At 38.2% G+C, this 23,620-nt stretch overlaps 1 protein-coding gene across 1 annotated transcript in view; it reads right to left on the minus strand.

Annotated features, from left to right (window-relative positions):
* Window positions 1–23,300, minus strand: part of COPG2 (coat protein complex I subunit gamma 2) — a 68,309-nt gene extending 45,009 nt beyond the window's left edge. The window contains exons 1-12 of the mRNA XM_017875090.1: window positions 23,278–23,300; window positions 20,158–20,291; window positions 19,175–19,242; window positions 16,945–17,133; window positions 9,013–9,108; window positions 8,457–8,700; window positions 6,341–6,416; window positions 5,233–5,336; window positions 4,516–4,641; window positions 3,314–3,376; window positions 2,420–2,559; window positions 1,686–1,857 (exon numbers count right to left, since the gene is read on the minus strand). Of these exons, the coding sequence (XP_017730579.1) occupies window positions 1,686–1,857; window positions 2,420–2,559; window positions 3,314–3,376; window positions 4,516–4,641; window positions 5,233–5,336; window positions 6,341–6,416; window positions 8,457–8,700; window positions 9,013–9,108; window positions 16,945–17,133; window positions 19,175–19,242; window positions 20,158–20,236 (1,357 nt within the window). The 5' untranslated portion in view covers window positions 20,237–20,291; window positions 23,278–23,300. The remainder of the gene's footprint in view (window positions 1–1,685; window positions 1,858–2,419; window positions 2,560–3,313; window positions 3,377–4,515; window positions 4,642–5,232; window positions 5,337–6,340; window positions 6,417–8,456; window positions 8,701–9,012; window positions 9,109–16,944; window positions 17,134–19,174; window positions 19,243–20,157; window positions 20,292–23,277) is intronic.
* Window positions 23,301–23,620: the final 320 nt, after the last annotated feature.

Consider the following 23,620-nt stretch of genomic DNA (forward strand, 5'->3'; position numbering starts at 1 on the left):
TGGGAAGAGCTAGTATTCTCAATTGGCAAGGGACTGATTCTTCAATGGGTTCAGCATTTCACTTCCCTCTGAAAGTAAGTGGCAAAGTAATAGCATCCCTTAAAAAACAGGACGTTGGTGAGAGGTAGAATAGTGAGAGGTAGAATAGCGGGAGGAATTTTGAAACATGGAAGGATGGCTACTGGAAAAGAACTGACGAAGTGCAGAGTCTCTCCAGACAATGGTAGAAGCCACAGCACTACATTAAGATTGGGCTCAAATACTAGTTTAGAAAAGGGTAAATAAAACTAGGTTTACTTAAGAGTAGAGCCAGCTTAATTACTGGCTAGTGGACATATTTCAGACAAATCTAACTGGAGAGAAAAACAGACCAGGAGAGAAAGCGAAGTTATAAGGAGATGGAACTAGAGAAACCTCACAAAGGGATAAAGGAGGTAATTAAAGGTTAAAGCCAGATAACCTCGAGCTCAAAGGAGAAATACTGGAGGCCAGATAGAAAAGTGCCTTCCTACTCAGGGGGTTATGGATCCAGGGTGGCTAGAGGATAGAAGTAGAGTTCCACCCAGGGCCAGAGGGAACAACCTGGGATTCAGACACAGCAGTGGTGCCAACTTGAATCTACCTCGTGCTAGAGTCTGAGTAGCCTGGTCTACCACCCAACACAGATAAGACTGGACAGAGGCTCCCAGGAACCAACATCTAAGAAGGGAGTTTGGAGAGGGGCTAAAAGAAAGCAGGTTAAGCCCCAAATGTAACTGAATGATGACCAGGGATAACTATTTACTAGTGCTTTTATGATTTCTTGTAACTCTGTAACTTCCCCAGTATTTGTTAATTTTTTAACTTCCGTTTTTCCTGTACTTACGAGCAGTAAAAGTTGTTCAAAACATAAATGTGATGTGTGTGCTTATTTCTGTGAAAACTGGGTAACAGTTATGAATATTGTGCAATGAATATGAGAAGAAATCAAGGAGGAAAATGGCGGTGGGGGGAATCAAGTAGAACAAATACTGACATTCACAAGAGATAGGTCATGAGACCTTCCCAAGTCTCCAAATAAGTAAATACTACTATTGACACTAGCTGGCTGCCTTTTAGGGGCTGTTTTTCCCCCTGAAAAGACTGCATATGGGTCAAGCTGGGAATTAAAAGCCCTTCTTAATGTGGACACACATGGTTGGCTAAGCCACTCACTAGGCTGAGACATGCTCTCAGACACCAGCCTTATGCTACAGGACCTTCGAAAATGATGTATTTTAAAATGCCAACCATCTACTACATAACCAAGTTCAATCTAACTGGATAGAAACTTCGAGGAGAAGTGGGTCAAGATTCTTCATAGGAGACATCAGGTATATGAACTGTCACAAGTGGTCACATTATTCCAACAGAAAGCTTGAGTTCCTTTTTGTGCTATACACACTCAGTTTCTCTTTTAAGATTAAGTGTTTAGCAAATTTTACTCAGAGATTTAGTTTTAAAATTATTTCTGCAGCAGTAACCAATTTTATAAATATATATATTCACACACACACACAAACACATACACACACACACTCATTATCATTACATTACATTCTAGAAAAGCATCACATTCTTAAACTGAGCATTTGAAGAGTTGAAGAGCTCTCAAGGTAATGCATTCTGAATCACGTAAGTATCTCCTCCCTTCTAAGGGTTAGTACCTGCCGTAGGGTCATCATCAGGCAAACGAACAAGAGTGTAACATATTCCTGGTTGGTTATAAGGAAGGCTGGGGGCTGGGATACAACACAGCACTTCATAGGAATCTGATGGCTCCATCTGCACTGTCACTTTTTCCAGCAGCTGGTCATTGAGAGTGTTGGTGCAGTCAAACTGAAAAGTCAGTAAATGGAAAAGTTGTGAAGGATAACAAGTTATTCTTCCCACTCATAACCCACTACTCAGCTCTGGAACCCACTATTCCTTCTATCTCTAAAGAGCAGGGTAGGTCTCCTCCTAAGATTCTTCTTTTGGCAACAGGGAGAGCCTTATTGTTGAGGTCTTTTGTTTATATTATTCATCAGTTTTTTCTCTTTCCTGAGACTGCTGTACCAAACAAGATGGCAGAAGTCTGATGGCTGTCAAATCTAAGTTCTTAGAATTAGCCCACTTAATCTACCCTGATGTTAAATGATGATTTAAAAAAATTGGTTATACTTTATGTTGTCCAACTTCTTCACACATTTCAGTTTTATGTCCTTTAGATTTTAACCATCAAAAGTTGCCCATCACATGAAGGGATCTCTATAGCTCTGGCGTTAAGTAAGCAAGAAAACCAGAAATTCTGCCAAATTAATTATCTATAAAATAAACTAGAATTATAGGTAAAGGATATTTGTCTCAAAGCATACCAGTTTACACTAAATCCCTACAGGAGTCAAGGGCATTATCTTACCTGGAACACAATGTGATTGGTAAACATGTGCTTGATACATCGAACAAAATATTCTGTCTCTGCTTCTGTAAGTTGAACAGGCTCAGAAGACTTGAACAAGGGTCCTATATTCACAAACTCAGGAATGGCAGCCAATTGTTCTATCAAGAAAAAAGAATGCAGGCTATGAAGAAGACAGGGAAAGACTTTACTCTGGATGCTTAAAAAATGCTTTAGTTGGCCTGGTGCGTTGGCTCACGCCTGTAATCCCAGCACTTTGGGAGACCAAGGCGTGCGGATCATGAGGTCAGGAGATTGAGACCATCCTGGCTAACATGGTGAAACCCCGCCTCTACTAAAAATACAAAAAAATTAGCTGGGTGTGGTGGCGGGCGCCTATAGTCCTAGCTACTTGGGAGGCTGAGGCAGGAGAACGGCGTGAACCCGGGAGGCAGAGCTTGCAGTGAGCCGAGATCGCGCCACTGCACTCCAGCCTGGGCGACAGAGCGAGACTCTGTCTTAAAAAAAAGAAAAAAGCTTTAGTTTCCATAGCCTTACTAATAGTTGAACATTCAACTAATATGTCCCCAAGTTTTAGTGAAATAATCTTTTAAGTAAGTGAGCTTATATATTAATGAAAGCAAAAGAAAAAAAAAAAAGAAACTAAATACTTATTTTACAATGAGTTCCCTGTTAACCAACGAGGTACAGAAAAGAAAAACATTCCCAGTGAGCAATTACAAACTGGAAAGTTCCTAGACTCCAGGTAGCCTCAGCAATTATACCCTATGGTGTTCAGCCACATGAAGATTTCCTATATTGAGAACTGATCAAATTGAGTAAGACTGGTGGACTTTATTATATTTACAATGCCAAGGGGCAAGATTATTACGTCTAACCATCAAATCATCATACCTTGGAAAATGTCTTGCCTGGAAGGAGCCAACTTCTCTGGCTTAGTAGCCACAAATGTGATTTCTATAAAGACAGATATGAGCAAGTAAGTGACCTTCTCCCCGTACTATCAAGCTAGCAATGCAGACAGAAAGAGAGGAGAGCAGATATTTCTAGCAGATATATAATGAGCTATTACTAAATCATACTTACAGGTTATCTGTCACTTCTGATAGGGGGACACTCAAATTAAAATGTATGTAGTGAACATATGTTGTGGAATCATAAAGTAAGCCCTAAAAATATAGAATTTGCTTTAAATGGACTAGGATGTACAAAATTACTCAGAAAAGGAAGAACAATTTATTTAAAGAATCTTCTCATGAACAAAATAGGAAAATTACTTATATCAACAGAAAAACTGAAAATGTTGAAAATAAGCATAAAATTTTTTCTTCCCAGTTTTGTGTTCTAACCACTAAACATTTATGTCTTCTGTTTTTGTTTTAAGTTTTAAAATTAGATATTCTTTGGGAATATTTTTTATGATTGTGTCCCATAAATTCTTTTAAGACGAACCTCCAATAACAAAATCAATTAACTTAGAGATTATCAACTTCAGAAAATAAAAATAGGAGGCAACAGCACTATTAACTGCTCTGAGATACACAGTGGCAACTGACTTCAGATACTGTAACACTTTGCATTAAAAAAAAAACCTTTTTCTTGGAGTGTATTTCATATTACTGCTTTTATGTAAAAACCAGGAGTTTTTTAAAACTCTAATAAAAATAGGTCTTAAATCTAAAAGATTTAGAAGGGGTGACAATCGGCCGAGCACAGTGGCTCCCTGCCTGTAATCCTAGCACTGTGGGAGGCTGAGACAGGTGCATCACCTGAGGTCAGGAGTGCAAGACCAGCCTAGCCAACATGGTGAAATCCAGTCCCTACTAAAACTAGAAAAATTAGCCAGGCGTAGTGGCGCATGCCTGTAGTCCTAGCTACTCGGAAGACTGAGGAAGGAGAATCACTTGAACCTGGGAGGTGGAGGTTGTAGTGAGCCGAGATCGCGTCACTGCACACCAGCCTGTGTGACAGGAGCGAGACTCCATCTCCAAAAGAAACAAAAAAAAAGTGACAATTAAATGAGTATTACAGAAAATATGCTAATATTTTTTAGTTTTGCAAAACTACTTATACACAGAAAAACGAATAGAGTTAACCTGCTTTCTGTTCGAAGACAGGAGCCATAGCAAGAGGAATTGATTTCATGTCAAATGGTTTTTCTGAAGGCTCCAAGGTGTACTGGTGTAAGGCTTTTTCCATCCCTGGTACGGAGACCGTCAAACCTGTGAAACACAGAGAAATCTCAGCATTATAACCTCTTGCCAATCCTCAAATCTAAATAGGCCCAGGTTTGTAATATTTATCACAGCTTTCTGAAGGAAGAGAAAAATATAACCAAAAGCTTTATAACCTAAATATAAAAATAAAGGATATTCTTGAAATTACCTTATAAACTTATAAACTGGCTTATTTCATTCAGGGAAACATGGGAACATAGCATACACATTTTCAACAAAATGTATGTACCTCCCAGAAAAGAAAGCAACTTAGCTATATGGGAACAACGATAGCATAAGAAAATGGGGAAAAGGTAAACCCATCCAAGAGGGAGTTCAAGGAGAACCAAGAATAAGTGAGCAACGTTCTTAAAAAATGTAAGGGCCCAATCTATATTCTTATAGATTGTTGCATAGGAATTACCATTACCAAATTAGAAACTGTCCTATAAACACAGGTTTCTCTAGAAATGGAAGCACATTCAAAGACAAAAACCAAGCATTTGCCTAGTGAAGTTAGCTCATATGCAAATCATGAAATATGTTTCCTAGACACCATTTGAGGAACAAAAGTGTACATCCTTGGCTTTCACTGACCATTAAAGATATATGTGGCATTTAGTGCCATCTGCCTCTGCTGCAGCACATTCAGATAGAAGGTAGCTCTGTCTCGTACTTCATCATCAGTATCCATCATACACCTGTCCAGGAGAAACAGAATAGTCATGTCACAGTACCCCAAAGACTTCTAATAGCTCTACTACCAAATCTAAAGGACACAGCTCAGGTCGTCATCTGATACTATCTTTAAAAAAGTGCTCAACAATAGCCAACAGTAGCTCCTAAAGTCTCCACAAATCTTGGGTACCGTCCTGAATTACTAAAGAAATACTGTTATTGTGAATCACAAGCACTACAGAAGCAGGCATTAAAATAACGAGGAGCACAAGAACATGAAATAGCAGTCTGGAGTCTTTTCTTCCATCTGTAACCACATGACCCTGTTGAAGACTTAGACTTTTTTGTAATTAGGAAATGAGAGTATTATACTTTCCAAGGATACTAAAAAGATAAATTCAAAATCCAGACATTGTTATTGCTCAAATGACAATTTATGTAAACTAGCCAATCTTTGGCTTGTAATTTATCTGCTTCAATTATAAGATGCAAACACAGTTTGCTAAAGCAAGTCTTTTCCTCATCAAACACAGAGTCATGAAAACAATGAAAAACTATTATTTTCAACTCTGCATAGTGAATTACCTAATAGCTTTTTTAAGTAAGCCTGTTGTACAAATTGAGGCATATGTATTTAAGTCACTTTCTCAAAATCATGTGAGAGAAAGCCAAAGTCTAAGGCGACATGTACCTAGCACATAAAACCCTATGGAGAACTAATGTTTTAGGGAATGGGGCTGGGAAGAGAAGCTCTATAAATAAGAGTGGGGAGTGATGGAAACATGTAGGCTATTGCGTAAACCAAGGCTAGAGGCTTTCATGAAGTGATCAGTCAATAGCACATCCAATTGATTGAGAGGTATACATAATTACTAAAAAGAGAAAGGAATTGCCATTTGCCCCTGACTTGCTCCAACAGCTCTACTCTTAGGCCTTAGAGTACATCTGCTCTATGGTACAATGAGGATTTCACTATTTAACCATATAGAATTCTTATTTTTTTAAAAAAAGACATTATTTAACTTACCTCTGTAAGAGTACAAGGATGCTTGGGAGAAGACTCTCATTCTGAGCCCCAAATTTAGCCAAAGCACTCACAGCAGCTATAATGAAGCATACAATTATGCTACATAAATATTGGTTTCTCAAAGTTAACCAATAACCATTTGAAAAAAAATTAGAAAAGTGTTCCTATGTTTAGTGGAGATAAACCCTCCTGTTTTATTGTTTCTTGATCTTATTTCTTTGATACTGTTAAGCAGAAACAGAATTCTGCAAGCCCAAGAGAGCTCTTGGAAGATAGGAAAATCTTCCAAGAATTGAGGAAAAAGATTCATATAGATTTTCTGTAGGAGCTATATCTCCACCCCACCACAACCCCTTATATATCACACTGATGTGATTAAGCTTTAATCTCAAACAACCAGCCCCAAGCATAAAAAGAAATTCTATTATCAAAATTCCTCTCATTCAACAAAGATTGATCGTTCACCAAACTTTTGTCAGGAATTGTGCTAGGTACTGGGGCAGATAAAAGACATGTCCCTGATCTCAAGGAGCTATACTCTAGTGGGAAAGATAGGTATGTAGAGAGAGAATTATGGCACATCATAGTAAGTCCATGGAAGAAATATATCCAGGATGCTATGTGAATACACAGAAAGGAACTAAATCAGAATTGGTGGTGGAAAACTAAGACAAGGAGTTAACACATATTACTTGAGCTAAAATCTGAAGAACAAGTACTGTTAGCCAGAGGAAAAAGGCAGGATAACAGTAGGATTAGAGGCAGAGAAAATAACAAGTTCAAATGGCCGCTGCCCAGAGAAGAAAGTGTGGTATATTACTGGACAGTTGGGGAAGGCTGAGCATAGGACCCATGTTGGAGAGCAAGAAGAGACATGGGAGAGACTGGAAATAAAACAAAATTAGGGTATGGTTTAATCTCATTATTAAATGATATTAAATATGAGATAAATATGTATATTTGAAAGTCCCCCCACCCCCTTTTTTAGCAGAGTGTAAAGAATAGGCTGGATATATGTGAGTCTAGAAGCGGTCAGATAGTTAGGCATCTGAAATGATGAGAGCCTCAATCAGCACCATGAAAATAGAAGAGAGAATGAAGAAATATTAAGGAGACACAATTGAAAGCACTTTGCTAAATAACAGATAGGGGCTGTAAGGCAGCAGAACAAGATTCTATCTTGATAACTGAGTGGATGATGAATGTGAGGTTAGTTTGAATTTCAGGCTGAATTTGAAGTGCTTTAAGTTATCCGGACAAACAAGTTCAGGAAAGAGACATGACTGGAATGTCACAGCCTATCAGTAGAGCTCTGAAATGATCACCAAGAAGAATGTAGATGTTGAGAAGTCAAAACCCTACAGAGAACTAATATTTTAAGGAATGGGGCTGGGAAGAAGAGCTCTATAAATAAGAGTGAGGAGTGATGGAAACATGTAGGCTATTGTTGAAACCAAGGCTACAGGGTTTCACCAAGTGTTCAGTCAATAGCACATCAAGTGGAATGAGTGTAAACAAAGATAAGAACATTAAAGTATCTAACTTGATTCTACTAGTTTATAAGTAATTTTCAATAAAATTACTTCAGAGGTTTTTTAAAGGAGAGCTACATCATACTGAGTTAAAGAGAAAAATGGATAATGAATTCATGCAGGCAGCTAATAATGGCTACTTCCAGTTTTTCTACGAGGGGAAGGAAAGTATAGAGTCAGTAGCTAGTGAAAGGCTTATAGAGAGTTTACATCTTTAATGGGAGAGATTTGGATCTATTCATATGCTAAGGGGAAGAAAGATTAGGGAGGAAAAGTCACTTAAAAATATACATATAGAAACATATAAACAAATTCTACAAACATTCATAATTATGACTATAACTGAAAAAACAGATGAGCCATCACAGTATTCCTATCACACTGAAAGCGAAGGGTTATTTGTCTCTAATCTAAGGCAAAAATGAGGATGGAAATTGACTACAAAGAAAGATATCTGGGCCCTAAGCATGCTCTAAAATCCCACCATCCAACAGATCCTGCAACTTCATTTTTCAATTTCATTATCACTCTCCTAAGTATTTCAAAAGATCAGCATCATCAATATCAGTGTCCCAATGACTCACCAGCTCTGACAGCCTCATTCTCCAGGACAACCCTATTAAAAATAAACCGGATATATTTGGAGGGGACAGGCGTTCTAGGGCCCTCTTTGCCCAACAAGTGTAGAATCTTAGTAGCCAGAACAGTGTGTTCACAGTCCTCAATGAATTCACAAAGGTGGGCTAGGCCTGCTTCTTTACTCTCAGGGTTCTCTTCCACAATGCTGATTATGCAGTCCACAATAGCCCGCTTGTACTCAAAGCCTCCCTGGCAAAAAAGAAGATAAAACTGCCATTCATTCTAGGGACACGTTTTGGAGAAATGCTTACACTCCAAGGTTCATGCTTATAAAATTCAAATTTCATTTCCCACCTTTTTGAAAGAAAAAAGTGTTTTTTCTCCAAGTGGGGAAAGTAGAGCAATGGCATGTTTATTAATAAGACAGTAACCAGACTTAGTGTACTAATTGAGAGGCATACTGAGATGATAAAGAAATCTCCTTAAAACACTACGGTATTTCATGGCAATCCTAAGAATTTAAGAGAGCCACTTCCTATGATTAAAAAGTAGTCTACCTACATCATCTCGGAGCATGTTGGAGAGGAAAGTCATCATGACACTGTGCTTTCGAGGGTATTTCTGACAGAGAGCACTAATTGCCTGTACAACCACCACCTGTAGAAAAACAAAAAGAATATTCACTTTTATGACTGTACAACCACCACCTATCAAAAGCAAGCACAGAAAAGACATTCATCTTTGTAACTTTGGCTACTAAACATACTTTCCTACTTACTTACTGCAAGCTAAGACACTGTTGTTGCCTAAAATGACAATACTTGTTCTTCATGGAAGATAACCAAGGAGACCACAAAGGAAAATAAAAGCAATGTAAAATAAAGTTCATTAAGAGATCCCTTCCCTCTGCCTCAGACAAATAATCACATCAAAGATTTTAAAGTGAACCATAAAGATAAAAAGCTTGAACAGACTGATTTCCACAGAAGAAATAGAGAAAGCTATCAAGGATCTACTTCACAAAATGGTTTCTAGGGGAATTTTACCACAACTTGAAAGACCAGTGTCAGCCAGGCATGGTGGCTCACACCCTATAATCCCAGCACTTAGGGAGGCTAAGGTGGGTGGATCACCAAAGGTCAGAAGTTCGAGACCAGCCTGACCAATATGGTGAAATACTGTTCTCTACTAAAAAAATACAAATATTAGCCGGGTGTGGTGGTGTGGGCCTGCAAGTCCCAGCTACTTGGGGAGGCTGAGACATGAGAATTGCTCGAACCTGGGAGGCGGAGGTTGCAGTGAGCTGAGATTGCACCACTGCACTCCAGCCTGGGTGACACAGCGAGACTCTGTCTCAAAAAATAAATAAAATAAAATAAAAATACAGACCTGTGTCAAGATGCATGAAGAATGTGAGATTTTACCCTACTTGTGGCTAACAAGTTAACCTGTCACAATTTCATGGATGCTGGTAGAAAACATGAGACTCCTGGCTCAGTGATGAAAGACAGTTAACTACTCACAGCAGTAGCAGTAGCCAGAGTATGAGCATTTTGGGGTGGGTTTCCTGAGCCCCAATTTCTAAAGTGCAATGCAAAGAGCCAGATAATACCTGGTCTTGCAGTAGGCTGGATAAGAACCCTAAGGATGGAACCTGAACATTTACAGTGGGGAGTAAGCATGCCTGTCCTTTTTTCTGAAGAAAAACATTACTATATTGGACCATAAACATGTTTGCTTTTTGCTCCAGAGGGCTTTTTGCTCCAAATACTATTAGTATTTTCTGGGGCTGCAAGGAAATCTTCCCTTTCCTTTAGAGGGAGACACGATCTCTATCTTCTAAGGCTGGAAGATGTCTTGTATTATGGAAAGGGAACACAGTTGTGATAGCAGGAAACAGATGGCAGTTAGTGCCTAACTTGCAAGATGTGCAGGAAAGAGACGCATGGATAATTCAGAATTGTCTACCAATAATTGGATAACCCCAAATCCATATATACAGTTTCAGAGCATAGAAAATGAAAGAAAATCTCCATAATGTTTGTATGAAGCAATGATACTAAAGCCTAATAAAGATGGCATATATGTACAGAAAGAAAAACTACAGACTAAAATCATTTATAAATATTGATGTAAAAATTCTAAAAGTAATATATTGGTTAACAGATTCTAACACTACATTAAAGAAATAATGCACCGTGATAAAATGGGGTTTATCAAGAATGTAAAGATGGTTTGGCATTAGAAAATTGATAAAATAACATCACATTCATGAGTCAGAGGATAATATCCAAAATGCTGAAAAGTCTTTGATAAAATCCAACATCCATTCCTAATAAACATTCTTAAAAAAAAAAAAAGGAATAGATATGTCCATAAAGTAAACATATATACTTCAATCTTAATGCCAGCATATTACTTAATATGGAAGCCTGAGAGGCATTCCCATTGAGGTCAGAAGTGATGCAAGGATGCCACTATCTCCATAATTATTTAGCATGATTCTGGAGATATTAGCCAATGCAATTAGATAAGGGAAAACAAAGAAACAAGAATTGCAGAAGACAAAACAAACAAAAATGTTTGTTTTTAGATGACATGATGGTATATATGAAAACCCTAGAGAATGAATAATAAAACTAACTCAATAATTCACCAAGGTAGCAGGATATAAAATTAACATGCAAAACCAGTAATATTCATATACATAAATGATAACCAGGTAGAAGATAAAATGGAATAAAAAACATTTATAATAGCAATGAAAAGGTAAGTTATTTAGAAATAAGCATTTTAAAACCATTCAAAACTAATATAAAATATTTTTTAAACAACATTTTAAAAGGCATAAAAGCAGATTTGAACAAATTAAAAGACATCCTTGTTCTTAGGATGTTCAAACATCATCAGGATATATGTTCTCCCCTAACTTATGAATTTAATGTGATCCCAACAGAAAATGTCAACAAGGTTTTTTATGAAGCTAGACAGCTTGATACTAAAGTTCATTAGAAAAATAAACATGTGGCTGGGCACAGTGGCTCACGCCTGTAATCCCAGCACTTTGGGAGGCCAAGGCGGGTGGATCACCTGAGGTGAGGAGCTCGAGACCAGCCTGGATAACATGGTGAAACCCTGTCTCCACTAAAAATACAAAAAATTAGCTGGTCGTGGTGGTGGGTGCCTGTAATCCCAGCTATGTGGGAGGCTGAGGCAGGAGAATTGCTTGAACCTGGGAGGGGGAGGTTGCAGTGAGCCGAGATCAAGCCATTGCACTCTAGCCTGGGCAACAAGAATGAAACTCCATCTAACAAAAAAAAAAAAAGAAACATGCAAGAATAGCCAGGAAAACAATGAAAATAAAGAACTATGATGGAGGGCTAAGCATCCTACAAAGCTTCTATATTTAGAACAGAGTGTAGCAGTAGTATATGAACAAACAGACCAATATATAAGTAGAATAGACACTCGACACAGATTCAAGTACGTATGCAACTTTTTTGAGTTTGTATGAACATACAAACTCAGGTACATATGATAAAGACGATGTCTCAAATTATTGGGGCAAAGATGGTCTTAAAAATTTTCTTTCAGCTTTCCCCTAACTGTCTATAGAAAAAATTAAAATAACTTTTTTTGAGTTAAGGTAATATGGTTTGGATCTGTGTCCCCACCCAAATCTCATGTTGAATTGTAACTGCCAATGTTGGAGGTGGGGCCTGGTGGGAGGTGACTGGATTATGGGGACAGATTTCCCTGCTTGTGCTGTTCTTGTGATAGTAAGTTCTTGTGAGATCTGGTCATTTAAAAGTGTGTGACACCCCTCCACACCCGCCTTGGTCATGCTTCTGCCTTGTAAGACATCTGCTCATGTTTTGCCTTCCACCATGAGTAAAAACTCCCTGAGGCTGCCCCAGAAGCAGACGCTGCCATGCTTCCTGTTCAGCCTGCAGAACTGTGAGCCAACTAAACCTCTTTTCTTTATAAATTACCCAGTCTCAGGTGTTTCTTTATAGTAGTGTGACAACAGACTAATACACAAGATCTTGCTCTGTTGCCCATGACAGAGTGCAGTGGCATCATCACAGCTCACTGCAGCCCCAACCTCCCAGGCTCAAGCGATCCTCCCACCTCAGCCTCCCAAGTAACTGGGATTATAGGTGTACACCACCATGTCTGACTAATTTTTCTATTTTTTTTGTAGAGACAGGGTCTCACTATGTTGCCCAGGCTGGTCTTGAACTCCTGCACTCAAGCATGCCCCTGCCTTGGCCTCCCAAAGTCTTGGGATTCAAGGTGTGAGCCACCACACCTGGCCTTAAATAAAATTTTGGGGGGCAACTAACTGGATAGTCAATGGAAAAGGATAAGATTGAATCTGTTCATAGCATATATAATAAAAAAATTCAACAGACCAGAGATCTAAATGTAAAATACAAAACTATAAATGTATTAGAAGAGAACATGAGTGAATTACTCTATACTTTGAAGGGAATATAATTTTTAATTATGACTCAAAGTCAAATAAAATAAAAGGCTGGTAAATATGACTACCTAAAAAAAAAATAACACTTTTGCATGACAAAAGACATCATGAGAAAAGTTAAATGACAAACTGGTAGAAAATACTCGTAACATCTTTCACAGATAAAGAGCTAATATCCTGAATATACAAAAAAATTAAGGAAACAAAAGACTAAAAATCCTATAGAAAGTAGGGAAAATGCAGCTGGACATGGTGGCTCATGCCTATAATCCCAGCACTTCAGGAAGCTGAGGTGGGTGAACAGCTTGAGCTCAGGAGTTCAAGACCAGCCTGGGCAATCAATCCTGCTGCCTTTCTCCCAATGGTGAAACCCTGTCTCTACAAAAAATGCAAAATTAGTCAGGCATGGTGGCTTGCCCCTGTAGACTCAGCTACTTGGGAAGCTAAGGCAGGAGGATCACCTGAGCCTAGGGAGGTTGAGACTGCAATGAGCTATGATAATGCGACTGTACTCCAGCCTGGGTGACACAGTGAGATCCTGTCTCAAAAAAAAAAAAAAAAAAAAAAAAAAGATGAGAAGGGGAAAAATATAAAACCGAAAGCAAACTGAAACAAATCTATCTGTATTTCAAGAGAGTTATATAACTGCACTGAAAACAAGGAAGAAATAACCCACTTAGTCAATATTCAACTATTCTGTGTGCAGACGTTAAAAGATCAATTATGAACTAGCAGTTCTTTCCATACTACACATACATAAAATAATAATAATGACACATATATTATTCTTAATTCTTTATTATTTCATTTATACTTCACAATAACTCTGTGAGGTAAGTATTATTATTATCTCCATTGTACAGCTAAGGAAGCTGAGGCAGTAAGAATTTATGTGACTCACCTGAGGTCACATATCTCATAAGTGGTAGAATCAGGATTAAAACCCAGGGATTTTGATTCTAAAGGTCATTCTCTTCACCACCACAAAGACTGCCTCCAAAACTTCTAACTCCTTTGCCTGACATTTTAAATTAGTCTTGTGCATAGCTGCAGTCACTGCCTGGCCAAGGAGGGACAGGGAGATCTCAGTCTCACAGCATCCTGCCGCAGGGCAGCAGGTATTATCCTAAAAATGCTATCCTCTGCATCATTAGGATACACATAGGATAAATCAGGATATGCATTAGGATCAACCTGCTATCCTCTGCTTCCTTAGGATACACATAGTAAATCAGGATATGACATTAGGACTCAACCTGCTATCCTCTGCATCGTTAGGATACACATAGCGATAAATACAGGATATGCATCTGGATCAACCTGCTATCTCTGCATCATTGAGGATACACATAGGGATAATCAGGATATGCATTAGGATAACCTGCTATCTCTGATCGTTAGGATACCCATAGGATATAAATCAGGATGCATTAGGATCACCTGCTATCCTCTGCAATCATTACGACAAGTATTATGCCTGCAGCAGGATGCCATGAAGACTGAGAGGAGCAGACTGCTCTCCTCACCGACTTCCTGCCCACAACTGCGTTGCCACTTATTGAGAGTTTAACACTGGGCTGCGCCCTCCCCTCGACCTGAGTTAGGGCTGATGCAGTTGTAGCTGCTACTTGGCCAAGGAGGGCAGGGAAACCAGGCTATCCTACACATATCTAGGATCATACTCACTGCTCTGTAGCAGGGAGCTGTCAGACTGATGTGTGACCAGACCACACTTCTCACAGCTTCTTGCCCACACTGCATACCTGGGAGGAACCCCTCCCTCTCTGCTCCCTGGTCCATGGCATGATTTTGAGAGTTTAATGCTGGCTGTGCCCCACCTTGGGTTGAGTTCAAGTTGATGTGGCTGCAGCCACCACTTGGTCAAAGGTGGGACAGGAAACCCAGGTTCCCCCACGCATAGTTAGGACAATATCCAATGTTCTTCAATGGGCTGCTGTGAGACCAAGCCCCAAGCGGACCACACTCCCCACAGCTTCTTGCCCATGCTGCTCACCTGAAGGGTCCCCACCCTCTCAAGTCACAAGCCCACAGCTGGCACCATTTTGAGAGTTTAAAGCTAGGCTATGCTCCACCCTCAGGCTGAGTTTGAGATGATGTGGCTGCAGCTGTCACCCAACTGGGGGAGGGACATGGGATATAACAAGCTCTCCTAAACACACTTAGCATAATACTCACCACCCTGCTACAGGCAGTTGTGGGACTGGAACCTAGCCTATCCAACCCATTGCAGCTTCTACCAACACCAACACAGACTGCTTGTGACCCTGTGGGTTGCTCCAACACCACTAGTGCCCATCACCCACACCACACCAGCTGCCAGGGGCCGGAGAACCCACTCACACACTGGGCTCATTGCTCTCAATATTTGTTTCTAGCAAGCCACCTGGAGGCCCAAGGATAGCCCTCTAGTACCCACCAACACTGGAGCCAGTGTAAGCTGGGCCTAAAAATAGGCACACGTGATGCTCTGCTGGCACTACTGGAGCCCAAAGACTATGTTTCTAGGTCCCCGGCTAAACTTCACCACGACCTCAACTAATGCCTGTACCCTAAGTCACTGGGGTATCAGATACCACTGACCCTCTGTACTGCTCAAGAGGTCACACAAAGATCCCACTACCACAGGCAGTCAAAATCAAAGTCAAGGTATCTTAATAACAAAATGTATGTCTTTAGAAAAAAACTCACTCCTACAAAAGCAATTTGAAAAAACTGGAACAAGCAACTGCTACACCAGATGCACAAAACTGTCTGCTTGAATATACAGGTAAAGCTTGTTTTTTGAAAGTCTGGATGCATACTAAGTAGAGAGTAAATAGGGTTATACTAGATTGAGTATAAAGAAAGAATGAAGCAATACAATGTTTCTACTTTTATTCTTTTAACTGAAATTTATTCTTTTATCATCTCTGACATACTCTCACCAGTTCTATACAACCCTATTCTGGAAGTACTTTTTTAATTAGCCAAGAAAAATAAAGGAAAGGCATTTGGATTGGATATAAAGAAGTAAAACTGTTTCTATTCACAAATGGCATAATTATTTATATAGATAATCTCAAGGAATGTGAATAATGATGACTAGAACCAGTAAAGGTACTCAGCAAGGTTACAGGATACCAAGTTAATATGGAAAAGTATTTTTTTAAAGTTTTCATTAGTAGTAAACAATAAAAAATTTTAATAAAATATCAAAAGCATAAAATATTTAGATATAAATTTAACAAGAGACTTGCAAGACCTCTAGAGTAAACACTACAAAACACTGCTCAGAGAAATTAAAGAAGATCTAAAGGGAGAGATATTTCATATTCATGAAATAGAAAATAATCTTAAATTAAGATGTCAGTTCTCCCCAGATTGATTTAGAGATTCAACACAATCCTAGTCATAATCCTAGTAGGCTTTGTTTAGTAGAAATTGATAAACTAGTCCTAAATTTCATAGGAAATGCAAAGGAACCAGAATATTAAAAAAGAAAAAGTTGGAAGACCACACTACTTGACATTTAAGAGGTACAATAATGCTACATTAATCAATATTAGTGTGGTAATGGTACTGGATTGACAAACGGTTCAGTAACATGATAAGAAGCCCAAAAATATACCTAAAATTATATGGGTATTTGCTTTGTAGACAAAGGTGCCAAAGCACTCCAATAGAAAAAAGGAAGTCTTTCCAACAAATTATGGCGGAATACAGTAGATAGCGGTATGGAAAAAATACTGAACTTACCAAACAAACAGTAATTCAACTTGGATCACTGCCTAAAATGTAAAATCTAAAACCATAAAGCATTTAGCCTAAAGCATGAGAAAATAAGTAGATAAAGGTTTCTTAGGGAACAGTAATAACTATGAAAGAAAAAAATTGATAAATTAGACTTCATAAAAATTTAAAACGTCTGCTTCTCAAATGACACTGTTAAGAAAATAAATAGGCAGCCAACAGACTGGGAGAAAACATGATCATGTTTAAACTCTTACCTTGAACTCATCTGAGATTTCAGACACAAAAGAAGATATCTGCTTCATGAGCCTGTCCACACTGCTCTCACTTCCTGTTTTGAGGAGTGTAGTAATGGCTAAGGTAGCAATGCTTCTGTTTGAGTCTGTGATTAAGTTTTCTAAGTCCAGATTGCAGGCAGTAACAGCAGAGGGGTGCTTCATTGCCACCTTGTGGAAGGGTAAGAAAAAAAATTACACAAATTGCTTCTGATAAAGGCCAGAACTTAAATTTTAATTGAGGTAAGTGGCAATCCAAAGAGGACAGGATAAGTTAAAAGTCATTGTTTCAAAAAGAATGGCTCCAGTTAACAAGGTATATCTTTTAATAAATGATCAACGGCCAGAGTACAGCATCGTACTCTCTTTTGTTAGAGAGTAACCTTTAACCTGACCTATAACCTTTCTAACATTACCATTTTTAAAAAATTATAATTGGCCTGTATTTCCTTATAGTACACGTGTTCATATATGTCTATTAGATGTTAGGAGCACTGAGAACGGGATCTAGCATAGTAGACAGTGCTCGACAAAGACTGTTAATATCTTAGCACTTAAAAAATACTTCTGCATTTCAACACGCAAACTCCAGCCAAACTGCATGATCTATAGTTACTACATGGTCGGCCATTCTCCTGTGTCCTTGTTTTTGCTGATGTTGTTCCATCTTTTTGTCTATCCCAGTATTGGTATAGAATCCCTTACCCACAATTTGGAAAATCTGAAAAAACTCTGGAAAGCGAAGCATTGGGATGAAAATTTCTTTAACAGCAAAACATGACCCAAACTAATGTGAAACTCTTCAATTGTTAATTTGTACCACTTGACAAGAATAGTCATATGTTTTGTGCAAAAATATTAAGGTGTTTTAATGGTGGGATGCTGCCCCAGGCCCACTGGGGTTAGTAAATAAGATATAACACCATATAACCTTTCTAAAATTTATCTAAAAGCAAATTCTGAGACACATCTGGCCCCAAGATTAGAGATGAGGGATTGTGGACCTGTATCAGCTCTTTAAAAACAATTTAGGTCCTGGTGGCTCACACCTATAATCCCAGCTCTCTGGGAGGACAAGGTGGGCAGATGACCTGAGGTCAGGAGTTCGAGACCAGCCTGGCCAACATGGCGAAACTCTGACTCTACTAAAAATACAAAAATTCGCTGGGCATGGTGGCAGGTACCTGTGATCCCTGCTACTTGGGAGGCTGGGGCATGAGAATTGCTTGAACCCAGGAGGTGGAGGTTGCAGTGTGCCGAGATCACGCCTCTGCACTCCAGCCTGGGAGACAAAGTGAGACTCTGTCTCCAAAATAAATAAATTAATTAAAAACAATTTAAATTGTTGTTCTATAAAGGTTTATTCCATGGCTGCTCTAAACTTCTCTTTTCTTCAATTGTTTACACAATTAATTTATAATTATGTACTGCCTATGACAAGTCTTCTACTACATTTAACTTTCATTTACATTTTCTATGCTTATTTAATTTATTCTGTGTTTCTGTATTATATCCTCTAAATCTATACTGTCTAATAATGTAGCCGACAGCAACATGTGACTACTAAGCATCTGAAAGGTGGCTAATCCAAATTGAGTATGCTGTAAATGTAAATATACTGGATGTCAAAAACTTGAGATATGTAAAAATATCTATTACATGTTGAGATGACATATGATAAAATATACTATTAAAATTAATTTTACCTTAAAAACTTTAATGTGGTTATTATAAAATTTAAAATTATATATGTGATTCACATTGGGTTTCTACTGGACAGGGCTGCTGCAGACCAGCACTGTGCAAGAGCATTTCCTTCAATGACAGAAATGTTCAAGATCTGCACTGCCCAACAGCCACTGACCACATGTGGCTGTGAGTACAAGAAGTATGACTCATGTGACTGAGGATTGAATTTTTTATTTTATTTTAATTAATTTAAATTGAAATAGCCACTGATGGCTAATGGCCACCATATTGGACAGTGTGGCTTTTGAATATAAAATGCTTAGAAGTCAGGAATGAGTGATAATCTTCAGCTAAATAATAATAAAAATGGGCATCCCCAAGACCCCAAATATAAGTGAAGTGTTGTAGAGGTGAAGCCCATGAATCATATATACTAACCTTGGAGAGAAAACCAAATGCTTCACATTTAATGTTTCTCAATTAGATACTGATATAAGTCAACAGTTAGCAAAGAAACACCTACCTTGTTCAAGGTCCTCACAGCTGCATATCTCAAGGCTGGCTTAGGAGAACTACAGAAAAGCTGAAGAACTAAAAAAAAAAAATAATATATAATATTACATATATATACTGTGAATACTCCTGGCTTAGGAGAACTACAGAAAAGTTGAAGAACTAAAATACAGATATAGATATAGTGAATATTACCTATATATGCTGTGAATATTCCTCATCTCATCATATACCATATAGCTGAAAATATAGTACATAATGAATCACATTCAAAATATGCATAGATTTTATCACAGCATAAAAAATTTACATGAAAAATATAAATTTATCAAAATAGAAAAAGCACTTTTGGGGTTCCTGTAGTCCCAGCTACTCGGGAGGCTGAGGCAGGAGAATGGGGTGAACGAGGGAGGTGGAGCTTGCAGTGAGCCAAGCTATCGCACCACTGCACTCCAGCCTGGGCGACAGAGCGAGACTCCGTCTCAAAAAAAAAAAAAAAAAAAAAAAAAAGAAAGAAAAAGCACTTTTGGTCACTTATAAAACTTTAATAGGAAACAAAGTTTGCTCTTCTTTTTAAAAAATTAGCATACCCATTAATACTTGAACTTAAATGGTAGAAATATTGACAGTTCTGAAAACAAATGGGCTTTTTAAACACCAAGGAAAACTGTAAAATGTTTTCAAAAGTTTCATATGAGGAAATAAAAACTTAAAAAAAAGCAATAAAGAATTATTATTAATAAACTATGTACATAGAAATAAAATTCTTTCAGAAGTTTTATATACATAAATAGAAACATTAAAAAAAGAAGTAATAAAGTAAGGAACAACTAAAATAAACTATTTACATATAAGCTATCAGAATGCAAAGGCTATATATACACAGAGCTAGCGTTCAAAAACCAGTCTTAACACCTATTCTGCAGACCTATGAAACTTAGAGCAAAAACTTAGGAGCATAAGCAAAAGCCAGTCATCAAATATAAAACAAACCTGAAACAGCAGGTGCCAACTCTCTTGCAGTGCAGTTAGGAAGATGGATGATAGCTGAAGCAGCTTCATAAATAACCATTTCATGTTTATTTCGCAAGCAACTCTCAATGAAATCAAACAGTGGACTTTCATGGCTGCCAATAAATATTTATAGGCCATTATACAGATATCAAATAGACTGGCAATATGCATAGGGATTAAAAGCACAGGCAGATTGAGAGGTACTTCTGGAATGGTGGATGAGGGATTTCTAAAAATTCATTTCTCCACAAAGCAATTAGACAACTGGCAAAACTGTCAAAATTAACTTTTTCAGAACTCCAAAATTTAATCAAAGATTTGTGACAATCCTGAACATCTATTTAAGAAAAGTAGTTGAATCTTAGTAAGAATGCTGAGCTTTCTGGTGTTTCAACCTGCCTCATTCTCAATTTCCATGTACCTCTTCCCAGTTCCATAGTAGCCTTGGAAACCAGCAGCCTCAGAACCACAGTAATTGTGAATGCCAGCAGCCTGGCTACAAAAGCAGCTCTCGGCCAAAACCTCATGCCCAGAGAACTGTCACTATGTGACCTGTCTGGTGCCCCTAGAAAAGCCCTATTCACAGGCTAATCTTTATTTCACCTGACTCAAGAGCTCATTCAGTGTGAAAAGCCCTATGCCCAGGGAGTTTGTCCAAAAAAATCAGTAGTATTTGGTTAACCTTGCAGCTGCCAGAAGCAGCAATTTTAGCAGAGGCAAACAAGAGACTGGCCAAAAAACTTAAAAGGAAAATTTGGGAAATGAGATGTCCTTAGAAGGCTTTGAAAATTTCTAAAATATAACTGGGGATATAGAAGGCCATATGCATGTGGAGGGCTAAACAAATACCCACTAAAGACCTGACAGAGCTCCACTCTCTAACTTTTCCTTGACTCTGAGACTCTGCACAAAGCAGGAAGTGAAGGCTAAGGCAGAGCTGTGAACTGCTGGGGCATGGAAAGCATGCCCCAACATACACAGCACCCCTTGGAAAATGATGGGAGACATGCTGGTTTAAAGCATTTAAGAAAATCTGTCAAATCACTATTTGTGACTCAGATATTCAAACAAAGACTTCAGTGTCTATACAAGATACAGATTAAATACTACAGAAATAGTCCAGGAAGGTCACAAACAACAACAAAAACAACAAACCCCAGGGATAGGAGAAGGGAAAAGTCTGCTTACCAGTGCTGTCACATTATAATATTTAAAATATAATGTTTTTGACAAAATAATTATGAGACACACAAAGAAATAGTTTAAGTATGACCCATCTATGGGGAAAAAAAAGTAGTCAATAGAATTTATTCCTGAGGAAGCCCAGATGTTGAACTTACTAGGCAAAAACTTTAAGTCAGCTAATATAAATATGTTCAAAAAACTAAAGGAAATCCTATTTAAATTAAAGGGAAGTATAACAAGGATGTCTTACGAAAGAGAGACTACCAATAAAGAGACAGAAATGATTTTTTTTTGTTTAAGAAACCAAACAGAAATCCTAGATTTGGAAAGTGCAATGACTGGAATGAGAAATTCGCCAGAAAAGTTCAATAGCAGACTTATGCAGGCAGATGAAAAAATAAGAAAACTTGTAGATCTACTGAGATAAACCAGCTTATGAAAATAAAAAAAGAAGGAAAAAAAATGAACAGTGCTTTGGAGACCTGTGTAACATGATCAAGGGTACCCACATTTGGATGATAGGAGTTTTCACAGGAAAAGAGAGACACAAAGGGGAAAATGAACATAAGAAGAAACCATGGCTGAAAACCTCACAAGTTTGATTTAAAAAAAAAAACAACAACATTAATTTATGGACCCAAGAGGCTCAAAAAGTCTCAAGCCGAATAAATAGAAAAATATTCACATATATACACACCAGAGTGAAACTGTTGAAAGCATAAAAATAGTCATTCTGACTGGTGTGAAATGGTATCTCATTGTGGTTTTGATTTGCATTTCTCTAATGATTAGTGATGTTGACCATTTTTTAATATGCTTGATACCATCTCGTACCAGTCAGAATAGCTATTATTAAAAAGTCAAAAAATAACAGATGCTGGTGAGGTTGCAGATAAAAGAGAATGCTTATACACTGCTGTTGTTGGGAATGCAAATTAGTTCAGCCACTGTGGAAAGCAGTTTGGAGATTTCTCAAGAACTTAAAACAGAACTACCATTTGATCCAGCAATCCCATTACTAAATACAAACCCAAAGGAATATGAATTGCTCTTGTTAGGTTTTGATGTGAAAGCGAGGATTAAAGAAAGAATGAGCGAGTTGGCAGCTCTACAGCAATGCAGGTTTTATGTCCAGCATAAGATCTGCAGAGGCAGGGCACCAATTTAATGCCAAGGCCCACCTCTCCTTACAGGCTGGGGCAATTTTAGGCCTGGGAGGGAGGGGTCTGAGGGATATGGCTTGCTGCCCGGGAGGATGTTGATAAGATGTTCCCATGATGAGGCGGTTTGGCCCTTGATGTGGCAGGATGTGACAGTGATGTTCCTTGGACTTTTTCCCAGCAGAATGTGATAAGAAAGTCAGGCAATCGGGCAGGATGTTTCTCACGGCCCAATCCCCCAAGGAATGTTTCACTTTGATCAAGGTCTGTGAAATGACAGGGGGCTTACAAAATGGTACAGTTTGGACTAACAGTTCTACCATAAAGACACATGCCCTCATATGTTCATTGCACCACTACACACAATAGCAAAGACATGGAACCAACCTAGATACCTATTAACAGTGGACTGGATGAAGAAAATATACTACATATACACCATGGAATACTATGTAGCCATAAAAAAGAATGAGATTACGTCCACTGCAGCAACATGGATGGAGCTGGAGGCCATTATCCTAAGCAAATTAACATGGAGACAGAAAACCAAATACTGCATGTTTTCACTTATAAGGGGAGCTAAACATTGAGTGCACATGGGCACAAAGAAGGGAACAATAGGCACTGGAGCCCACTTGAGGGTGTAGGGTGGGAAAGGATGAGGATAAAAAAAACTACCAACTGGGTGGTACTATGCTCACCACCTCGGTGACAAAATAATCTATACACCAAACCCCCATGACATGCAATTTACCTGTATAACAAACCTGCATGTGCACCCCCGAACCTAAAATAAAAGTTGGAAAGAAAACATAATAATAAATAAATATATAAACAACAAAGAAAACATAAGATCAAGGTAAAATCTTGACAGCAGCAAGAAAAAAAACTACTTATCACACTGTACAGGGAAAAAATCAGTAGGATTAATTGCTGATTTCTCATCTGAAACAATGGAAGACAGAGACAGTAAAATGTCATATTCAAAGTGCTAAAATGAAAAAACAAGAATTCTGTAATCCAACAAAACTATCCTCCAAAAATGAAAGCTAAAAATGACATTCCCAGATAAGCAAAGGCTGAGAAAATTCATTGCT

This window comes from Rhinopithecus bieti, unplaced genomic scaffold (assembly GCF_001698545.2).
Source record: "Rhinopithecus bieti isolate Rb0 unplaced genomic scaffold, ASM169854v2 scaffold_8783, whole genome shotgun sequence".
Classification (NCBI taxonomy): domain Eukaryota; kingdom Metazoa; phylum Chordata; class Mammalia; order Primates; family Cercopithecidae; genus Rhinopithecus; species Rhinopithecus bieti.